This window comes from Pipistrellus kuhlii, unplaced genomic scaffold (genome assembly GCF_014108245.1).
Source record: "Pipistrellus kuhlii isolate mPipKuh1 unplaced genomic scaffold, mPipKuh1.p scaffold_m20_p_13, whole genome shotgun sequence".
NCBI lineage: Eukaryota > Metazoa > Chordata > Mammalia > Chiroptera > Vespertilionidae > Pipistrellus > Pipistrellus kuhlii.
In genome coordinates this window covers 20,216,926-20,238,204 of record NW_023425438.1, presented here as the reverse complement: position 1 = coordinate 20,238,204, position 21,279 = coordinate 20,216,926, and the positions used below count along the sequence as shown (strand labels likewise).

The 21,279-nt window shown below is 45.0% G+C and overlaps 1 protein-coding gene across 3 annotated transcripts; it reads left to right on the top strand.

Annotated features, from left to right (window-relative positions):
- The first annotated feature begins 97 nt into the window (after positions 1-97).
- ATP6V1E2 (ATPase H+ transporting V1 subunit E2) lies at positions 98-17,450 on the top strand. 3 transcript variants are annotated; one of them, XM_045580708.1, is made up of 4 exons: positions 98-984; positions 11,281-11,464; positions 12,735-13,015; positions 16,687-17,450. In XM_045580708.1, exons 3-4 carry the CDS (start codon positions 12,958-12,960, stop codon positions 17,373-17,375), a joined length of 747 nt encoding a protein of 248 aa, XP_045436664.1. In that variant the 5' UTR covers positions 98-984; positions 11,281-11,464; positions 12,735-12,957; the 3' UTR covers positions 17,376-17,450. The 3 variants fall into 3 exon arrangements, with proteins under 3 accessions (XP_045436664.1, XP_045436665.1, XP_036292038.1); XM_045580709.1 differs by lacking the exons at positions 11,281-11,464; positions 12,735-13,015; XM_036436145.2 differs by lacking the exons at positions 11,281-11,464; positions 12,735-13,015 and having other exon boundaries at positions 16,604-17,450.
- The last annotated feature ends 3,829 nt before the right edge of the window (positions 17,451-21,279 follow it).

Sequence of the window (21,279 nt, the reverse complement as noted above, 5' to 3'; positions counted from 1 at the left end):
CCACCCGGGCAGCCGGGAGGAGGCGGAGGAGCTGGAGGAGGAGGAAGAGGAGGAGGAGGAGGAGGGAGGGAGGTGAGGCGGGGGAGGGGGCCGGGAGGGGAGCGCCCGGGAGGAGCGAGGGCTCCTCGCGAAAGTGCCGGCAGCGCCCGGAAGCGTCCAGAGGCCCCGGTGCCGGGAGATGGGGAGGCCGCTGGGGGAACTACGACGACTCCAACGATGACGCAATAGCCATGCAAAATTATACATATATATATTTAAACTCCACCCGGAAGGCAAGATCCATCGGCCTCTGCGTACACCACAGAACTAGAAACCGGGACGGAAGAAAGGATTAAAAAAAAAAATTTTTTTTTCATGAAGGCGGGTAGAATGATGGGGGAGGGGGAGGGGGCGACCCTGGGCTAGAAAGTAGGGACTCCTGGCTTATTGCTTGGGCCCCCTTCCCACAACCACCCAAGCCGTTCGCAGCAGAAGCTTGAGTCCTTTACTCTGAAACTGGTGACTAAGGGAGTTACAGCATCTTGAATCATGGAAGCACCCACAACCAGCCAGAAAAGGGAGAAGACACGGCTGGCTTTGGACCCCACAAATGGACCTTTGTTCCCTCTGGACATTCTCGGAGGCCCCCTGGCAGTCCCCAGTGCCCCTCGAAGGTGTTAGGTTGTGATCCCTGAGGAGCCACACACTATGGTGCTCTAAGCTGTGGCCTACGATCCAGGCAGCAGCCCCTATCCCCCTGCCTGGGCAAAGCCTGGAAACAGCGGGGTGCCCAGGTCCCTTTCGCTGTCCGTTAGTGCCGCTTTGACCATCAGGCACTGGGGGAGACGGGTGGAGGAGAGGAGGTACTCTTGCGCTGACGCTGCACCCCCTGCTGACATGAGAGAAACCACTTCCTTTCATTGATTCACAGGGTTAGAAAACGCTGTGTGGAGAGGCAATGCAGAAGTCAACTGGACCATCTTCCTTAGACGCCTTGGGTTGTAGGTAAGCAAACAGACCTAGAGAGGTGGAGTGATTATCTCAAGGCTTCCAGCACTCAAGGACATTTGGGAAATGCTCACTGTTAGGTCCCTGTGCCTCACTTCTGAGACCTCAACACTCAAGCCCAAAATCTGACTTCTATTGTCCCAGGAGGACTTCCTGGATTACTGGTAGTTCCTTGTGGAATCACACTCAAGATCTCACCAGATCCCTCCAAAGGCATCTAAGTGTGTGTGGACATGTGCATTGCGCGCTGCAGTGAATCTGGAAGAAACTTTGTATGAATGACAAGAAAGACAGCCTTGTAGTCAAATCTTGGTTCCTGGTCACCTTCTGCCACTTAGAAGGGAAGAAAGGAGGACTTGCTCCCTTTGCCTATAGGACCATTACTTCAGGCAGCATTTGCTGGGTCCAGTATTCTGAAAGGAAGGTCTATGCGAAGGAAGAGGTTAGGAGATACTGGCGTCTACCCAACCAGGAGAGTGCATTTGGTCCCTGATGCTAGTGAGAGGCCCACTTCTCTAGGCCTCAGCTTCCTCCTTTATAAATGTGAGCGTATCCGTAAGAATAAGAACAGGTCTCACCCTTGAGAACTCTAGGGTGAATCAGAATGTGACCTGTTTGGGAACAAGAGGAGAAGCAGTTGTTGGAGACATGGGGAAGGCCTTTATGAGGATGACAAGGTCTCTCCCTGGACTGGAGCAGGGAGGCTTCCCCAGTTCAGGACTCTGGCATTTACTAGCGATCCAAGGAGTTGGAGGATCAGCTCCAGAACCTTGAAAAATGTCAGGGCCCCTAGGTTCTGGATGGTCCGGGAGAAGCTCTGAAAAAGAGCACTTCACATGGGGAACTGATGTCAGATGAATCATGCAGAGGTGACTTCATTGGTGATGATGACTTCATCTCTTTGGCCCATAGAAAAGCCAAAATAGACTGCCAGGAATACTTAGTGCTCTGGGCTGATTCCACTAGTGTGTATGCAGAGTGGGAGGGAGGATTATCCTGGATGCCCCCAGATCAGCCCACAGATGGGTTAGCTGGAAGGACCAGATAGATTTAGCAGAAAGCTTTTTCCTATGGGCAAAAAGGATAATGCTTTAAGTGGTCAAAACAACAACAAAAATAATTCTCAAATTTCAGGGACTTGAGAGACAGAGATCAACTTTGTTTCTAGACATCCCATAGGCTCTGTGCTTGCTTTTCTCCTTTGGTGTCAACTGCATATATCAAAACACATAATAATCTGTGTGAGAATCAGGAAATCTCTACTTAGCCTTCTCTTTTTTCCTATAGTTCCTACTCTTCCTTGATTCATCTAGTACTTCATTTAACAAGCATTTATTGGGATTTACTTGATGGTAGGCTGTATTCCTGGGCAGGGGACAAAGAGCTGGAAAACTGCAATCACTGGAGGGAGAGGCAGAAAGGAACTGATGAGCAAATAGGTAATTACTAAATAATGCGATCAGTGCGGTGGTAGAGGATAAAGAACAGACTTCTGGAAGTGCAGGGGAGGCTCTTAGTATCTAACTGAAGAAGGATTTGCAGAAAGGTGTCATTGGCCTGCGGTTTAAGAGGCTAATAGGAGCAAGATAAGAGTGCCTGTGAACGACGGCCCCAGACCAGGGCAAGAAAGAATATCTCACAATTTCATGGGAAGAGTGAGCCATCTAGGGTGGACAGAGTGCAGGATTGGTGGTGCTGGGGATCTGCTTTGTGTTTCGTTGGGAACTATAATATCGATTGTGCTTAATGCAGAGGTTCCCATTTCTGTCATACCCACCTTCTGTCTTAATCTGTTCTCGCTGCTATAACAATATACCATAGACTGGGTAGCTTATACACAACAGAAATGTATTTTGCATATTTCTGGAGCTGGAAGTCTGGGGTCAGGATACCAATGTGGTTTGGTGAGGGTTGTAGACCTGTTGTGTCCGCATATGGGAGAAAGCTCTAGGGAGCTCTGTCAGGCCTCTTTATAAGGGCACGAATCCCATTCATGAAGGCTCTGCCCCGTGACCTAATCACTTTCAGAAGGTCCCACATGCTAATACCAATACTTTGGGCTTTAGGTTTTAACATACCAATTTGAACTTATAATACCTTCCTAATGTAAGTAACTTGGAAATTGCACAAAATATACAAGACCACTGTTTTCCTCAACTGGACAGCACATAGCAAGGGACAGTGATTCCCAAAAGAACAGAACCAATGAGGCAAGCTCTGCTACACCCTAACTTTCTACTGAAAGTACTTTCTGAATTGCAGCATATGAGGGGGAACTGGAGTAGATGACAGTGGCTTGCTGAATTGAGAAGATAGCTGAGGAGACTTTTCAAGACAGAGTACCAGAATGGAAGGGAGTATAGCAACATGATCCTCTTGAGTCTGCTGCTGATACTAAACTGTACATTCCTAGCAAACTCCACAATGCTAGGCAAAAAACTGCCCGAGACCATGAGCTAGTTGGTTCCCAGGGTTCACAACCAGCCAATAGGAAGGGACTTTGTAGAATGTCCAGAGGATTCAGGAGAAGTGACAGGAGGGGTGTGCATATGTAGAAGGGCTATTTTAGCCCTAGAGTAAAAGTAACTTTTAGATGTTCCACCAACAAAGTTTATAAACAAGCCTCCTAAAGAACAAGTTCGTCCACTAATACCATAAATGCCAGGCATAATTTTTAAAGAACAGCAACATAATAGAGACATTCAACAACATAAAATTCAGAATGTCAAGAATTAATAGACATGCAAATAAGTAGGAAAACATAATTAGGAGAAAAAACAGTCAATAGAAACAAACCCAGAAATGAGAGAGAATGGAATTAGCAGATGAGGGTTTTAAAAGGTACTATCAATATACACAAGGACTTAAAGAAAAATATGAATATGGAGAGGTGGGGAATGAAAGATATAAAGAAGAACCAAATCGAACTTCTGGAATTGAAGAACACAACACCTGAAAGGAATAATTCACTGGCCAGTTTTAACAGCAGATTGGACATGGTAGAAAAAAAAAAAAATGTCTGTGACATGGAAGACATAACAATAGAACCTATCCAAACTAAAGCACACAGAGAAAAAGCCTAAGGAAATAAAACAGAACACAATTTCTGTGTCTGAAACTACATTCCTGAGGCCTTTAGTTAAAGGTAGACATTTCCAACAGATTCCCTGGGGACAGGACTAACCTTCAACGCTGTTACAACAATATAGTAGAACAGGTTGTAAACAAAATGAAATCATTTCATGTTGGCTGATCAAAGCTCCCTGCCCTGAACCCTCCTCCCCAAGGTGCCCCAGACCCCAGGCCTTTCCCTGGCTCCCTCTGACCTCCAGATTCAACATAAAGCGTTAATGCCTGGCGGAACCCTGTTGCTACTGAGGCAGAACAACTCTGGTTGATTAGCTGTTAATTGTGTTGAATGTCATCTCTGATTATGGGACATGTTAGGACTGTGGGAGCCTTCTTGGGCTTTTAAGTCACTTTCTGAGAAGAATAGACTCAACTAGAGGATCTGGGAAAATTCATCCAAATAACTTACATTTTTAAAAAGTTTTAAAAAATATATATATTTTATTGATTTTTTACCGAGAGGAAGAGATGGGAGAGAGAGTTAGAAACGTTGATGAGAAAGAAACATCAATCAGCTGCCTTCTGCACACTCCCTACTGGGGATGTGCCCGCAACCAAGGTACATGCCCTTGACCAGAATCAAACCTGAGACCTAGCCAGTCCGCAGGCTGATGCTCTATCTACACAGAGCCAAACCAGTTAGGGCCATTTTAAAAATTCTTATAGAGCTCTGTGTTCTAGGTGTGTGGTCAGGACAGGAGGAGGTACCCCTCAGGGCCGGCTACAGCAGCACTCTTTGCACCTTCCCTTTCCTTTCTTTTCTCAAAGAGGGTTGCTAACCCCCAATGTTGTGACAGTCTATAGGGAAGACTGCTCCCTCACCACCCATCTATTCATCTATCTATCTAGCCCACTATAATTATTATCAAGTGATTGCTGTGTGCTTGACTCTGTGGAAAGTACTAAGATGAATCAGAAATATCGATAGTACTTTCCACAATAAGGTCATCACAGAAGTCCCTCCCCACGGCGAGGGGCTGGGTTGGATGAACACACTCTCTTCCTTGTGTCAGGCATTGAGATGTGCCTCTTAGCAGAGGTGAGGTCAGACAGGACCTCTCAGTTGAGAATGAAGTCACCAATAAAGCAATGTTTGGCATCCGAATATGTCCTCTGAGCTGAGGACTGTGTGTTTCTGAGCAAGCAGAGCATCTGCACTCCTTGGGGCTGTTCCTGCCTATAGCTCACTGGAGGCTTGTCCTGGGACTTCTTGCTCTCATTCTTTCTCCCGGCCTTCTACAGGTTCCCTGGGCTCTGGCCTGGGCCTGCCTCTCCACAGACAGCTCAGGAACTGTGGTTCGAGGGAGGGCAGATGAGGGGAAAGGTCTTTTGTGAATGGCATCTGACATTTACCTGGCACTTCACAAAGCTTGCTCACTCCTTACAACATTCGGCTTTCACAGCTCCATTGACAAGGCAGCAGAATTCCTCATTAATATCCTTATTTTATTATTAATGCTTTTGTCTTGATCCAGATGGAATTCAGGCAGATTTTGAGCCTTTATCCAGATTGCCTGGCCTATGAGTGACATCAGGACTGAAACCTGAGCAGAGAGGGAGGAAGCAGGAGAGAGATCAATTGATCAGTTGCCTCCTCTACACACGAGTTGAAGATCAAATCCACAATCTAGATTTGTGTCCTGACCAGGAATCAAACCCTCAACCTTCTCGTGGATGAGACAACGCTCCAACCAACTGAGCCACACTGGCTAGGGCAAGATGTGAATTAATTTTTTTTAAAGTATGTTTTTATTGATCTCAGAGAGGAAAGGGGCGGGGGGAGAGAAACATCAATTATGAGAGAGTATCATTGATACCCTGTTTCCCCGAAAATAAGACAGTGTCTTATATTAATTTTTTCTCCCAAAGTTTCACTAGATCTTATTTTCAGGGGATGTCTTCTCTTTCCATGAGCTAGGTCTTATTTTCGGAGGATGCCTTATTTTTGGGGAAACACGGTAGACTGTCTCCTGCACACCCCACCCTGGGGATCAAGTCCACAACCCTAGCAAATGCCCTGACCAGGAATAGAACTGAGACCTCCGGGTTCATAGGTGTATGCTGAGCAAGGTGGGAATTCTTAATGTAAGTTATTTGAGGAGAAATGTTTCTTGCCCTGTCTGGTTCTGGCCCCTGCAGGCATTAGCTTTCTTCTGCCCTGACCAAAGCCTGCTTTGCACTGGGGGTGGAGTTCTCGGGTTAAAATTGTATGTGTCCCCTTACTCATCAGCACTGAAAAAGAGCTGAAGCTTTCTGGGCACTTCTGATTTTCTCTCTGGTGTTTTCGTTTACTTCCAGACCACATGAACTCTCTGGCTCATGCTCTTCTCCCTCTGCATGCTCCAAAGGTAGCAGGGTGCACAGTCTCTGCTTCCCACATCCTCACCTTGAGCTGAGCTGCGAGGCTCTGCGAGCTGCAGCAGGCTGCCAGGGCCTGCCCCTGACTCATCAAACCTGCCAGCTGGCTTTGTGCAACATCTCCTTCTACCCCAAAGCCTGTCCTTGTGTTCTTGTCCAAACCCTCAACCGGGCAGCCTCGACATGGCACTTATTTGGCTTGTATCCAGATTCTCCTGCCTCTGCTAATCTTCTTAAACCCAGGTTTGGCCAAGTTCCAGCCCTGCTCAGAAGCCTTTGATGGGTCTCCTTTGCCTACTGCCCCAATCTCAGTCTGACATTTCCAACCTTCCCAACCAAACACCAGTCTTTCTGGACACTGCTCACACCCACTGCCACTGCAGGCCTGCTTGCTGCTGCCAACCCCCTCTACTCTCTGCACCCAGACCTCCTACACATCCCCACAACTGTGCCATGGCCCATAGCATTCTCCCATCTAGAGGCTCTCTCTTTCTGCTTATCTCAGTGATCAGTCCCACAATAATTGTCTTGACTCCTGCCTCCTGGATTAACCCCTTCCCCCAAGACTACTCCTTCAGCTGACGCCTACAGCAACTCATCCTGTGTTCTCTCCTGGCTCTTATCCCATCCCATTTTGGGTGCCAAATACCTTTCCACATTTCTGAACCAAGGTTCTCTGGATAGAGTCAGGTATCCATAATTACTTAATCAATTCTTGTCTATTTGGATAAATTCTCCTTAATGAATACTACCAACTTGCTACTTTTTTTTTCTGTTCTTTTCATTATTATCATTTTTTAAATCTTTATTGGTGAAATTATTACAGATTTCCCTCTTTCTCCAACCCCCATTGCTCCCCTCCACCTAGTTTCTGCCCCACCCAAAACCTTCACCATCCTATTGTCTTTGTGCATAGGTAATGCATATATGCATATGAGATCTTTGTTTAATCTCTTCCCCTTTCCCACCCCCCCTTCCCTCTGAGAATCATCAGTCTGTTCTATTTCCATGCTTCTGATTCTATTTTATTCACCAGTTTATTCTGTTCATTAGATCTCTTTTTTGTTTATTTTGATTCAATTGTTGATAGGTATGTATTTGTTGCCATTTTGTTGTTCATATATTTGATCATTTTCTTTTTCTTCTTCTTCTTCTTAAAGAATACTCTTCAACATTTCATACAATACTGGTTTCATATAAAAGCTAACTCCTTTAACTTTTTCTTGTATGTGAAGCTCTTTACCTGACCTTAAATTCTAATTGAGAACTTTGCTGGGTAGAGTAATCTTGGTTTTAGGTCTTTGCTATTCATCACTTTGAATATTTCTGGCCTGCATAGTTTCTTTTGAGTAATCAGCTGACAGTCATATGGGCACTCCCTTGTAGGTAACTAACTTATTTTCTTTTGCTGCTTTTAAGATTCTCTTTGTCTTTAGCCCTTCGCATTTTAATTATGATGTATCTTGGTGTGGTTTTCTTTGGGTTCCTTTTGTTTGGGACTCTGCACTTTCTGGACTTGTAAGTCTATTTCTTTCACCAAGTATGGAAAGATTTCTGTCATTATTTTTTCAAATAGGTTTTTAATATCTTGCTCTTTCTCTTCTTCTGGCACCCTCAAAATATGGATGTTTGTACACTTGAAGTTGTCCCTCACACTATATATTCTTGGATTCTTTTTTATTTTTGCTCTTCTGGTTGGGTATTTTTTGCTTCCTCATATTTCAAATCGTTGATTTGATTCTCTGGATCTTCAAGTCTACTGTTGAATCCCTGTATATTATTCTTTATTTCAGCCAGTGTACCAGTATGCTTAATTTCTGACTGGTTCTTTTTTTTTTTTTTTTTTTTTTTTTTTTGTCATTCTCACTAAGATCCTTGAAAGTCTCACAAGTCCTTTGGAGGTTTCTATAAGATTCTTGAGTAACCTTATAACTATGATTTTGAACTCTATATCTAGTAGTTTACTTTCTTCCATTTGTGATATGTTTCTTTGTCTCCACATTTTGGCTGCTTCCCTGTGTTTGTTTCTATGTATTGGGTAGAGCTGCTAATGGTCTCCTTGAGTTGATAGAGTGGCCCTATAGGACACAATGGTTCAGCATCCCCAATCACCTGAGGTGGACAATCTAGGTGCACCCCTTTGTGGGCTTTGTGCACAGTCGATGTAGTTGAGATTTGTTTGCTGTTGGCATCACAGGGAGGAATTGACCTCCAGGCCAATGGCTGTGAGGACCAGCTGCAACTACAGTCGGAGAACTGCTGTGCAGGAGACACCCGTGTGGAGCAGGACTTGCTTCAGTGGGGCTCTGGTGCTCACTAAGTCTGACCCTTGAGTGTGTTGCTGATGGATGTGAAGAGATGTAATCTGGTATGGTTTCCTACTGACCACTGGGTACACTGGCTCTTGAGTTTCCAGGGAGGAGTAAAGTCAGCCCTGCCTAAGGCCCCCCAACAGGAGCTACAGAGAGATCTACAGATTCCTCCTCTTTATAACAGGTTTGGAAATGCCCAGAAGAGGCCCAGATGTGAAGCAAGGCAGGCTGATGCTGGTGCTGGGTCTTGGGCCTTTTAATGATAGGTTTGGGGCTCCCTGACCCAGCTGCAGCTTGTTTGAGATTTCCAAGGACATGCCATTCCTATGCAAAATCCACTCCGCACAGGTTGTGTGGGGCTGAAAATTGAATAGGGCGGGGTCTCAGGGAATCACCAGGGCAGAGCAAACAGAAATGGCTGCCAGTAAGCCTTGCAATTGGGAAGATCCCAGCACAGGAACAATGATCTCTAAAAGCACCTCCATCTGGAAGAAAGCTGCCCTCATGTTCCTGCCCTGATGCCAGACAATCCAGTTCCTCCTCGTATGTGTCACTGACACTGGAGCTCAGAGGAAGCAGGAGCTTGTAAGTTCGGTTTGTGTGCAGACCTTTTAAGAGGAGCAGCTGGGTCTCCAGCAGCTTCTGTGTCACTGAGCCCCAATCCACACTTTTTTTTACAGCTCATTAGCTATGGGGACTTCTTTTCCCAGCTCTGGGACTCTGGGCTAGGCATCTGCCGTGGGCCGGGACCCCTTGCTCCTCCAGGCGGCCTCCACAGAGACAGTCTCCCTCCCGATTAAAAAAGCAGCACACGTGGGTGCCAGACCAGCATGTTCTGTGCTTCCTCGTCTCCTATCAGTCTCAGTGTGCTTTCTTCTTTATGTCTCTAGTTGTAGGACTTCCATTCAGCCAGCAGTTCTGGATGATGGTTGTTCTGTATTTCAGTTGTAATTTTGATGTGGTTGTAGGAGTTGGCCAGTGCAGGCATTTGCCTACGCCTCCATCTTGGTCTCTCTATCCCAACTTGCTACTTTTGCCAGGTGACTCCCCTTCAAGTTAAGACATCTGTTGTCAATGATGGAATATCTCAAACCACCCACCACACGGCTTACCTATCTATAAGGTGATGCATTATAAAATAGACTGTGATGAACTAGGAAGGGGACTTAGACACTAAATCCTGCATTCTCTTAGCTATCTTAAAACTGCTAACACAGAACACTGTCAAGTGATTACCTGGTTTCCCTCCCCCATTACGTTGTGTGCTGGAGTGACAGGATTGGTGTCTGATGTGTTCTATATCTCCACCTGGCACATAACAGATAGTCATCAAGCATTTGTTGAGAGACAAAAAAAGGGATGCGGCCGTCCCACATATTTAGCATTTGAAATCCCCTAAAGGAATCAGTGTTCCTCTCAATTTCCTCACCCACTTCCTGGGCTCTGCAAGTTGCCCGGTGCTCCTAACTCTGGAAAGTCCCTTCCCTTTCTCGCTCTGCAATCTCCAAGTGTCTGGAGGCCCAGGTTGAGCTGCCTCTCTTCTGGCCAGGGGAAGGGAGCCCACACCCAGATGTTTGCCCTTAGACTTGCTTACAAATCCTAGCTGGAATGAAGACCAGTTGCTGGAGGCTCTGGCAGGGCTCCAGGCCGAAGGACAGGTTTTACATTTATGTTTTGTGCACCAGGCACTCCTGCCAGCCCCTCCTCCCTTTCGATGGCTGGGGATTTGCATTTCCTTCCCCAGGCTCACACAGGCTCACTGGGCAACTGTGAGGGCCCAGAGGAGATCCCCAAACTCACATTTCCTCTGAGGACCCTCCTGTGCCCACAAATACAAAATCACCCATTTTGAAATGTCCCCCTCATGTCATAAGGAGGGGCTTTTGGGGGTGCTGGCAATGTTCTATTTCTTGACCTGGGTGGTGGTGAAAGATGAAATAGAGAAGGCCAGAGACCGGGATGCCAGGACACAGGCTTTATTGAAGAGAAGAGTACCACTGCCTGCTGCTTCCAGAGAGAGAGCGTGGAAGAGTGAGGGTGCGGATACAATCACCTTTAAGGGGGGATAGGGGGTGGGGCTTAGGGCACTCAGCACACGCTGATTGGTGGTTTCATGTAAGGCCTATGATTAGGGACCTAGGGACTTAGGAATGGGGGGGGGGGGACTTAGGGTATTTGGCAGGTCCTGATTGGTGGTTCAGTGCTCAGGAATGTCTGGCTGCAAGTGGAGTTTACATCTGTCCATCAGCTGGAGGAAGGGAGGATCTATCAGGTGGTTACAGGATATTTGTATATTATAGTAAGTCATTAAGCCATACATTTATGTTCTATACACTTCTCCATATGTGTAATATATATATATATATATATATATATATATATATATATATATTCACAATAAAATAAAATAAAAAATACAAAAAGAGAAAGCCCTGCCCCTTCCCCAACTCTTAATCTGATGGATCCATTTGAACCCATGCCTCTCTGTGCCCAGCCCCTGCTAGAGAAGGAGATCCTTTGTCTTCAAGGAAGTTCCTGGAAGAAGCAGAGTCACTGAGAAAACAAGACACTGAATTCACCTCTGATTCTATCATGGAAATAACCATGCTGTCGTTGTTTTGAGAAGAAGTCCAGAGGTCAAGGAAGTGGCAGGGCTCAAGCTGGGCCTGAAAATAGAGGTGAGGATTTTAACTGAGAAAATGGTATGAGCAGAAGCTGTTAGGTGTGGTGGCAAGCAATGAAAGACCCTGGTACTGAATACCTTATAGGAGGAAGGCCTACTTAAAGAGCCCTAGATGCTGCCCTTCCCCCGCCCCAAACAATGGCCAAGTGGATGCCACTTGCAGCACAAGCCTGCCTCATTGGAAGGGAGGCATGCGGGCTCTCACGCAGGAGCAGACATGTGGGATTCTCAATTGCCGGTTTGTCTTGTTGTTTTGCTCAAGCCACAGGCCCACTGGCCTCATAATCCCCATTCCAGACAGACCAAGAGTTTCAGCTGCCAGATGCATTACCCGGACACCCACATGCCTACAGATACGGTTGCTCAATCCTGACTTTTAAACCTGCCCCACCTTGCAGCTGCCTTCAGGTCACTGCACTGATCAGCTGTTGAGAAGTGGTAGGGGGCAGGAGAACTCAGGACTGAGTTTCTGGATGGTGACGGTGACAGGCTCTGAGGGGATTCCACCCAAGCCCCGGAGCCCTAGAATCCCGGGATTTCACCCACCATCACCAAGGATGTGGCCGGCCACCTGAAGCTGTGGCTGAAGATGCCATGAAGTGCTGGGTGCTTCCCAAACTCCAGGCAGGACTCCTAAGTGTAATACAGGGAGGCAAGACTAGGCTGTGTTTCCACTTACTTTAGTGAGTGGAAACCAAGTCAGTCACAGGCACTCTGAATACACAGAGTGACTGTGAGGAGGAGCGAGGCCTGAAGCAGAGGAGAGAAACTAATCATGGTAGTAATGGCAGTAGTAATGATGTAACTACCAAGCATGAGGATTAAGCTCAATATTTATTTTATCTTCACAATAACTGTTGGGGAAGTTATTTATATATATTATACAGATGAGGCTTCAAGTGGTGAGCTGCTTTACCAAAGCCATACAAAATGGTAAGTGCAGCGCTAGGATTGAATTTGACAGACTGACTCCTGAGGAGCCAGCGATGCCCAGGTCAACCTCATCTGGGCGTGGGGAGGATGGCCCCTCTCCCCACTGGAGCAGGCAGCCCCTGTGGTGGGTGTGGCCCCCTTAAAGACCATCTGGCAAACTTCGCTTGCTCTGGTTTCTCACTAAACTGCTTTTGGATTGCCTTCCCACGTACAGGGGTGGGGAGGGGAGGAAGGCCGGGATCTGCCAACACAACAGCTGTATTTTTCATTAGTAAATTAATAAACGGGCCGCCTGGTTCACACACGTATCCATTTCTGACATCCCGGTTAAGGCCAGCCTGCCCCAGAGCTGAAGCCCACGGTACGCCAACTTCATTGAGATTCTGAGCATGTGAGGGAAGCCCCCAGCACGGCCTGTGTGCCAAGGAAATCCCTCTTGGCCTCCTCTCACCGACTTGGCCAGCCTTCTCCGGTGACAGCCTGGCTCTTCAGATCAAGCTGCCTGGGCAGACTGCGAGGGTCTGCAGAAAGAAGGCAGAAACATGCCAGGTTCCAATGTGTGTTCCAAGTTCCACATTCTGCCTGCGGACTCCGGGTGCTGGAGCAAAGGCTGGTAAGGGTAACACACATAAGCGGGGGCATCCTAGATCTCCAGCTCTCTCTTCTTACCCAGGGAGCCTTCCCGCGCCCCCCCCCCCACCCCCCCGCCTCATTTAGTTGACTTGTCTTATTTAGGAGCAGAGAATGTTTTGTTCTATGTACAAAGGTGCAGCCTTAAAAAAATTACATCCTAAATTAACGTGGGGATTTTCTTTTTAATTTCTAATAGCAGTTTGTAAGGTTGGTCTTTGTCACCATCACTGGGTCATTTTTCACTGAGCTTGGTGCATCTTTCTGGGACAGTGTTCTATCTTGTTATTGTGTTAAACAAAACCAAAACCACATAACATGAAATCTATTCCCTTCACAGACTGTTAAGTTACAGTACAGTATTGTTAGTAGTGTAAACTATGGCACATTGTTGAATCTCTAGAACTTTTTCATCTTGCGTGACTGCAACTCTATAACTGTTGACATCAACTCCCCAACTTTCCCTCCCCTTTGCCCCTGGCAACCACCGTTCTATTTTCTGCTTTTATGAATTGGTCTACTTTTAATACTTCATGTAAAGAGAATCAGGCAGTATTTGTCCTGTGACTGGCTTATTTCACTTAGCATAATGTCAAAGGTTCACCCATGATGTAGCGGGTTACAGGATATCCTTGTCACAGTTTCAAGTCAAAATAATAAACCATTGTATGTATATACAACATTTTCTTTATCAATTCAATTCCCAATGGCACGTAGGTTGTCTCCACCGATTAGCTTTTGTGAATAAGGCTGCAATGAATGGGGGGGAGGGTCTCTTTGAGGTCCTATTTTCAACTCTTTGGGATAAATGCCCTGAAGTGGGATTGCTAGATCACACAGTAGTTCCGTTTTTAACCTTTTAAGGATCCTTCGTGCCGTTTTCCAAAGATACAACACCATTTTACATTCTCACCAATATTGTACAAGAGTTTCAATTTTGCCATATTGTCTCCAACACATTATTTTCAGCATTTTTTTTTTCTTTTTGCGGGTGTGTGTGTGTGTATGTGTGTGAATAATGGATATTCTTACAAATATAAGGTGATATCATTGTGGTTTTGATTTGCAGTCCCCTGATGATTAGTAATGTTGAGCATTTTCTTATATACCATTTGGGCATTTATATCTCTTATTTGGAGAAATATCTATTCTTTGATATTTTTCTTACTGAGTTGTAGAAGTTTCTTATATACTTTTGATATTAATCTCTTATCAGATATATAGTTTGCAAATGTCTTCTCCTATTCTATAAGTTGCCTTATTGCTATATTGATCATTTTATGTGCTGCACAGATTTTGAGTTTGACATAGTCCTATTTGCTTTTGTTGCCTAAGCTTTGGTTATCATGTCAAGAAGTCATTGCCAAGATCGATGTTATGAAGTCTTTTCCAATGTTTTCTTCTAGGAGTTTTATAATTTTAGGTCTTATGTTTAAGTCTCTAATCAATTTCAGTTGGTTTTTATGTATGTAGGTATTTAATTTTCCCAGTGCCATTTGTTGAGGACACTATCCTTTCTCCACAGTCTTGGTACCCTTGTCAAAAATCATTTCACTGTGTATGTGTGGATTTATTTCTGGGCTCTCTGTTCTGATGCATTGGTCTATATGTCTGTCTTTATTGTGCCATACCATTTTGGTTACTGTAGGTTTGTAATATGATTTGAAGTCAGGAATGTGAAACCTCCAACTTTGTTCTCTTTCAAGATTGCTTTTGGCTATTCAGAGTTCTTTGTGGTTTCCATGTGAATTTTTAGGGTTGTCTTTTTCTCTTTCTTCAAAAGATGCCATAGAGACATTGAATTTGTAGATAGTTTTGGGTAGTATGAACATCTTAACAATATTGTCTTCTAATTTATTAATATGGGACATCTTTCCATTTATTGTGTCTTCTTTAATTTCTTTCAGCAGCATTTTGTAGTATATATTGCACAAGTATTTAGCTTCCTTAGTTAAGTTTATTTCTAGTATTTTGTTTTTTGTAGGTGATATTGTAAATGGGATTGTTTTCTTAATTTCCTTTTATTTATTTATTTATTTATTTTTATTTTTAAAAATATATATTTTATTGATTTTTTTTACAGAGAAGAGGAGAGAGGGATAGAGAGCTAGAAATGTCGATGAGAGAGAAACATCAACCAGCTGCCTCTTGCACACCCCCTACCGGGGATGTGCCTGCAACCAATGTACATGCCCTTGACCAGAATCGAACCTGGGACCTTCCAGTCTGCAGACCGACGCTCTACCACTGAGCCAAACAGGTTTTGGCTTACTTTCCTTTTAGATTATTTGTTGTTAATGTATAGAAATACTATTGATTTTGTATCTTGCAACTCTGAATTTGTTTATTAGTTCTAGCATTTTATTTTTGTGGAATTGTTAGGGTTTTCTAGATATAACATCATGTCATCTGGGTATAGAAATAATTTTACTTATTTCTTTTTAGTAATTTGCATGCCTTTTATTTCTTTCTCTTGCCTAACTGCTATAGCAAGGACATTTAATACCATGTTCATAAAAGTGGTAAGAGTAGGCATCCTTGCTTTGTTCTTGATCTTAGAGGGAAAAACGTTTACTTTTCCATTGTTGAGTGTGATGTTATTTCCTTTTATTCCTAGTTTGTTATGTGGTTTTTATTATGAAAGGGTGTTGAATTTTCTCGAATTCTTTTTCTACATCTATTGAGATAGTCATGTAATTTTATCCTTCATTCTGTTAATGTGGTGTATCACATTGATTGATATTTGTATGTTGAGCCATCCCTACATTCAAGGACAAATCCTACTTGTTCCTGGTGTATGAGCCTTTTAATGTGCTGTGAATTTGGTTTATTAGTATTTTGTTGAGGATTTTCACATTTGTGTTCACCAGGGATATTGTCTTGTAGTTTTCTTATAGTGTCTTTGTTTAACTTTGGTGTCAAGGTAATGTAGGCCTCATAAAATATATTTGGAAGCATTTCTTCCCCTTCGTTTGGGGAGGGGGAAGTCAGAGGGATTGACATTAATTTTTATTTTTATTTGTAGTAGAATTCTCCAACGAAGCTATCTGGTCCTGGGCTTTTGTTTGTTCGGAGTTTTGTTTTGTTTTTTAAATTACTGACTTAATCTCCTCACTAGTTATAGACATGTTCAGATTTTCTATTTCTTCATGTCTGTTTCTTCAGTCTTGGTAGATTATATGTTTATAGGACTCTACCCTTTCTTCTAGGTTTTCCAATTTGTTGGCATATAATTGTTCGTAGTAGTATCTTGTAATTCTTTTTATTTCTGTGGCATCAATAGTAATGCTTTCTGTGTATTGAACCATCACTGCCTAGAAAACTCTGGACTAGGTCTGCCCTAATCATCTCATTATTATTTGATGACAAAAAGGTAGAAAGTATAACAAAGCGAGAACTCTAGGAACCCAGGTTCAAGTCTTCCTTCTTCTAAGGTACGACCTTGGACAGGTAGCTTTCCCTCTCTGGGCCTCATTTTCCTCATCTGTGAAACGAGCAGCCGATAGATGGTCTCCAGGATCTCTTTCTTTGGATGTTAACTCTCTTCTTCCTCCCCTTACACACTCCACAGCTAAGGAAGTGGAACTCCTAAAACTCTGCCCTAATAAAAGGAACCAGAGGGTCTGCCATCTCTCCCTCTACCTCCCTTTTCAGGAGCAGCCATGGCCCTGAGTGATGCCGATGTGCAGAAGCGGATTAAGCACATGATGGCTTTCATTGAGCAGGAAGCCATTGAGAAGGCAGAACAAATAGATGCCAAGGCTGAGGAAGAATTCAACATCGAGAAAGGACGCCTTGTGCAAACCCAACGACTAAAGATTATAGAGTATTATGAGAAAAAGGAAAAGCAAATAGAGCAGCAGAAGAAAATCCAGATGTCCACCATGAAGAGTCAGGCAAGGCTGAAGTTATTGCAAGTCCAAAATGACCTCGTTTCAGAGTTGCTAAATGAAGCAAAGCTGAGACTCATCAGGATTGTGGCAGACCCAGGAGTCTATCAGGAGATGTTGTATAAATTGGTGTTACAAGGTCTGTTCCGACTGCTGGAGCCTGAGGTGATTATACGCTGTAGGCAACAGGACTACATCCTGGTTGAGGGTGTAGTGAGACAAGCCATCCCTCAATACAATACTGTCTCTAAAAAACATGTGAATGTCCATCTTGATGTAGAGATGCACCTGTCTATGAATTCAATGGGAGGTGTGGAGGTCTACAGTTGCGATCAGAAAATAAAAGTTTCCAATACTCTAGAGAGTCGACTAGATCTCTTAGCCCATCAAAAGATGGCAGAAATCCGAAGGACCTTATTTGGAGCCAATCCCAACAGAAAGTTTTTGATATAAACCTCTAGAAAATGAAGCTCGTGTTGAACTTCTGAGCCATAAAAGCATGTTATTAAAACAAATAAAACTAGTCATGTTTCCTCTTCTTTGTTGCTCTGATATTCTAATTTCTTTTAAGAAATACCCTTTGAATAGCTAAAGGCATTCTACTTTGGAATAAGACCTGACTTAATACTTAGGAATCTTTCTCTTATGTACAGGGTCAACTCCATGAGCATATTTGACCATTGTAGTCACTTACACAGGGCTTCATGCTCAAAAGAGTTCAGTGCTTAGCGTTTAATGCTCTGTAACCACTGCCTTGAAATTCTGTTTAAAAAAATTTTTTTTTAATTTTATTGATTTCAGAGAAGAAGAGAGAGGGAGAAAGAGATAGAAACATCAGTGATGAGAGAGTATCATTGACAGACTGCCTCCTGCACACCCTACACTGGGGATTGAGCCCACAACCCAGGCATGTGCCCTGAGCAGAAATCGAACCGTGACCTTCTGGTTCATAGGTCGATGCTCAACCATTGAACCATGCTGGCCAGGCCTGAAATTCTTAATTTAACTTTGAATGTGTGTTTTGTAAGTGAAGCCCCATGTGGCTTCGGAGCGTGCACTGTTGCTTGGAGCCTTGGCTCACACATGGTGCCAACTCCCAAAGCCTACCCATCTCCCTTGAATGGCTTCTTAGCCACCACTTGCCAGCTCCCTGTGCCCCAGCCTTCCTCTTCCTCACCCAGGAAATATTGCTGCCCTTTGCCCCTGAAGAGGACCTGGTGGGCATGCAGGGAGGATCTCAGTGGGGTATACATGCTCTGCAGGGTCTTATGACTGGGCATAATAGTGGCCATCAGCACCCTGGCTGGCAGCTCCATTCAGCAGGTGACTCAATGAAGGTGAGTAACTCTCCCACCAAATACTGGTGTGGAGGTTTAAGATCTGGGTTCACGTGTCTGCTGTGGGTTGGGCCAGCCAGCCTGCTGCAATGGCAGATGCTATAATGGCAGGACTTCCCTGACCCCAGCCAGCACATAGCACATAGATCTGTGGGAAAGAGGACACAGCAGTTGTCAAGCTTACTGGGCCTGAGTCTCAGGGCGGGAACTTCAGGAGCTTATGAGGGTCTGTACTTGCCCTGGCAAGTACCCCCGGGACTGACAGAGTTCCCATCAAACAGCTCAGTCAGTGCCTGAGGAGACTTGGGGTCATCTCTTCCCGCCAGCCTGATGGATATTCTGGGAGAAGCCAAGAAATACACTGTAATTTTAGTGACTCTCCATTTGGGCAGGCACAGTATAAAGATAAATAATAAAATTCACGCTTATGATTTAAACTTTTTATTAACGTCGTCACTAACATTGTAAATAAAAACGACAAATCAAAAGAGAGAATGCAGAAAAAAGGAAAAAGCTTTATAGTTTAGTCTCCCCTTGTTGTACTTTTTGAACAAAGGACACCACATTTTCACTTTGCATTGGGCCCTGTAAGTAATGTGGCCAGTTCTGCATGATATGGTGATTTAGAGTCTAATGTATTGAACTCTATAAATTAAAGTTTCATTTATATTTTAAAATCAAAGATTTTTAAAGATAAAACCCCCAAGTAACTTTGCCAACAGCAAAGGCTGGCTCTTGGGCAGTAAGGACTGTGTAAGGTACAGAGATTTAGGGATGAGTTATTGCTCACCGGGGTGCCTCCCAGAACCAAAGCACAGGACTCTTTCCTGGTCTCAGGAGAGGGCTGGACGTGGGGATCAGAAAGCCATCGGAAATTCCCTGGGTGGCCACTCATCTTCTAACTTTAAGGAGTGGCTTTCTCTACCGTGCAGTTTAAATGATGGCGTGAGCATGCCCCACAGAGTTTACATTCCCAACTTTACATGCCATGGCTCCAGAAACAAACGTGCTTCTCTTGGAGTTGGTTCCACTTTCCTGAGAGTCCATTTGGTCACTTCCCCCTCACCCCTCACAATCACCACCGTGAACCACACACCATTCCTCTAACACCACTTGCTTTTTCACTCCTTGGGACCTTTGCATATGCTTCCCCCCCTTTTCCTGGAGTACTTTCCCTGGCTCTATTGCCAACACCCCAGAAGCTTTCTGTGACCCTCTCTCCCTTGTGTATAGCACTAGGCTGGCCTTTCCACATTGTAGCATTATCATGATCTGCATGATAATGTTTAGATGTCCTCTGGTGGTCCAGCTGGTCTTCAGTTCTCAGAGGAAAGGGGGTCTTTGTCAGCTAGACAGAGTCTCCAAAGGGTGTCTTCTATGTGGGCCCTTTCGAGTTATAAACCCTCTCATTCAATGAACGTTTTCTGAATGCCAATAAAGAGCTAGCGAGGGCCTGGGCTAGGTGCTGGGGGGCCAAAGAATGTGATCTGGTCCTATCTTTTCACTAGTCACAGGCACATAAACATTATCGTGGGGATCATGATAATGCTACAAGGTGGAAAGGCCAGCCTAGTGCTATACACAAGGAAGAGAAGGTCACAGAAAGCTTCTGGGCTGTTTGCATATGCTTCCCCCTCTCCAGGAAAAGGCGAGGGGGAAGCATATGCAAAGGCCCCCAAGGAGTGAAAAAGCAAGTGGTGGTAGAGGAATGGGGTGTGTGATGATGAATGTGAGGGGTGGAGGGGAGTGACCATGTGGAGGCTGGGAAGGCACAGGGAGCCTGATCTGCAGGTGGTGCAGCAGGTGGTGCTGTGTGCCCTGCTTAGGAGTTACACTGATTCTGGAGGGGTAGTGGGGGGGAATGAAGGGTCATTGAAGGACTTTAGGTAAGAATGGAATCATGGAAACTGGACTTCTCAAAGATTATTTTAGTGTCACTGTATGTGGAAGACACATTGGAGGGAGAGACGGGAGGCAGAAGCCCCATTGGAACAATCTATCAGCCAAGTGAGAGATGATAAATACCCTACCCAGCTCTTGTGTGAGGTCGTCAAATTCATTGATACATAGACTGGAAGAGATTAGAATCAGTGACATATATGTCCTATCCACTCCCGCCTCTACTCCTCCCACCTGTCCAGGCCCCGGGACTTTCCATCACAGTTTCACACCGTCTTACAATTTTTATTTTATTTTATCAGGGTTCCCCTTCTCTCAGAGACTTGTCTTCTCTCCTCCCACCTTCTCTCCTCCTGCCTTCTCTCCTTCCGACTTCTCTCCTAGTCATCTTTCCAGGCCCCGCATAGCAGTCCCTTCCCAGCTGGCCCAGCCCCCAGCTGCTGCTCCATCTGGGACCTGGAACCCCATTTCCTGGTGTAACCCAGGAGTGTCTGGACCCATTGGCCTATCCCGGCTCTGGCCCCCTGAACTGGCTCCTAGGGCCCTATTGCTTCTCTCCCTCCCTCAGAAATACACTGGGGAGATCCTTTGCTTTGGACCAGGGTGCAAAGTTAGAGGCTGGGTCATCCCTAGGGGCCTCAGGCATGGGAGGCAAACCTTAGCCTTGACCTTTCTGTAGCCCCAACGCTAGCCTTGGGCTGTTAGTCACCACTCTGATGGCTGCACTCCCATAGGGGTCTCTGCTTTAGAAATGCGTGCGCTAGCATTTTGTTAGTTGACTGGTACACATGTACAGGCATTTAAAAAAATAATTATTCATTATTGAAAGTATTACATATGTTCCCCTTTCCCTCCTCCCCCATTAACCTCTTTTAGCCCGCCCTCCCACCCCAAGCCTTCACCACCCTATTGTCTGTGTCCATGGGTTATGCATATCTGCATACAAGGTCTTTGGTTGATCTCTTTCCACCCGCTTTGTGAACTGTCCTATCTTCAAGAAGGCACCTTTCTCCTTTTAGCTCCTCGATCCCCAGAGCAAACTGTTATAACCGCAGGCAGGCCCACCGCTCCCCACCCCTTTCCTCATTAACACTTCCTCCTGAGGTGCAAGGGAAGCTGTT

What these genes read in the sequence shown, in the direction of transcription:
- ATP6V1E2 (XM_045580708.1), top strand. Translation starts at nt 12,958, where the DNA reads ATGTGTGTTCCAAGTTCCACATTCTGCCTGCGGACTCCGGGTGCTGGA. An exon ending in GGGTGCTGGAGCAAAGGCTG is followed by an intron (nt 13,016 to 16,686) that starts GTAAGGGTAACA and finishes CTCCCTTTTCAG; the next exon opens with GAGCAGCCATGGCCCTGAGT.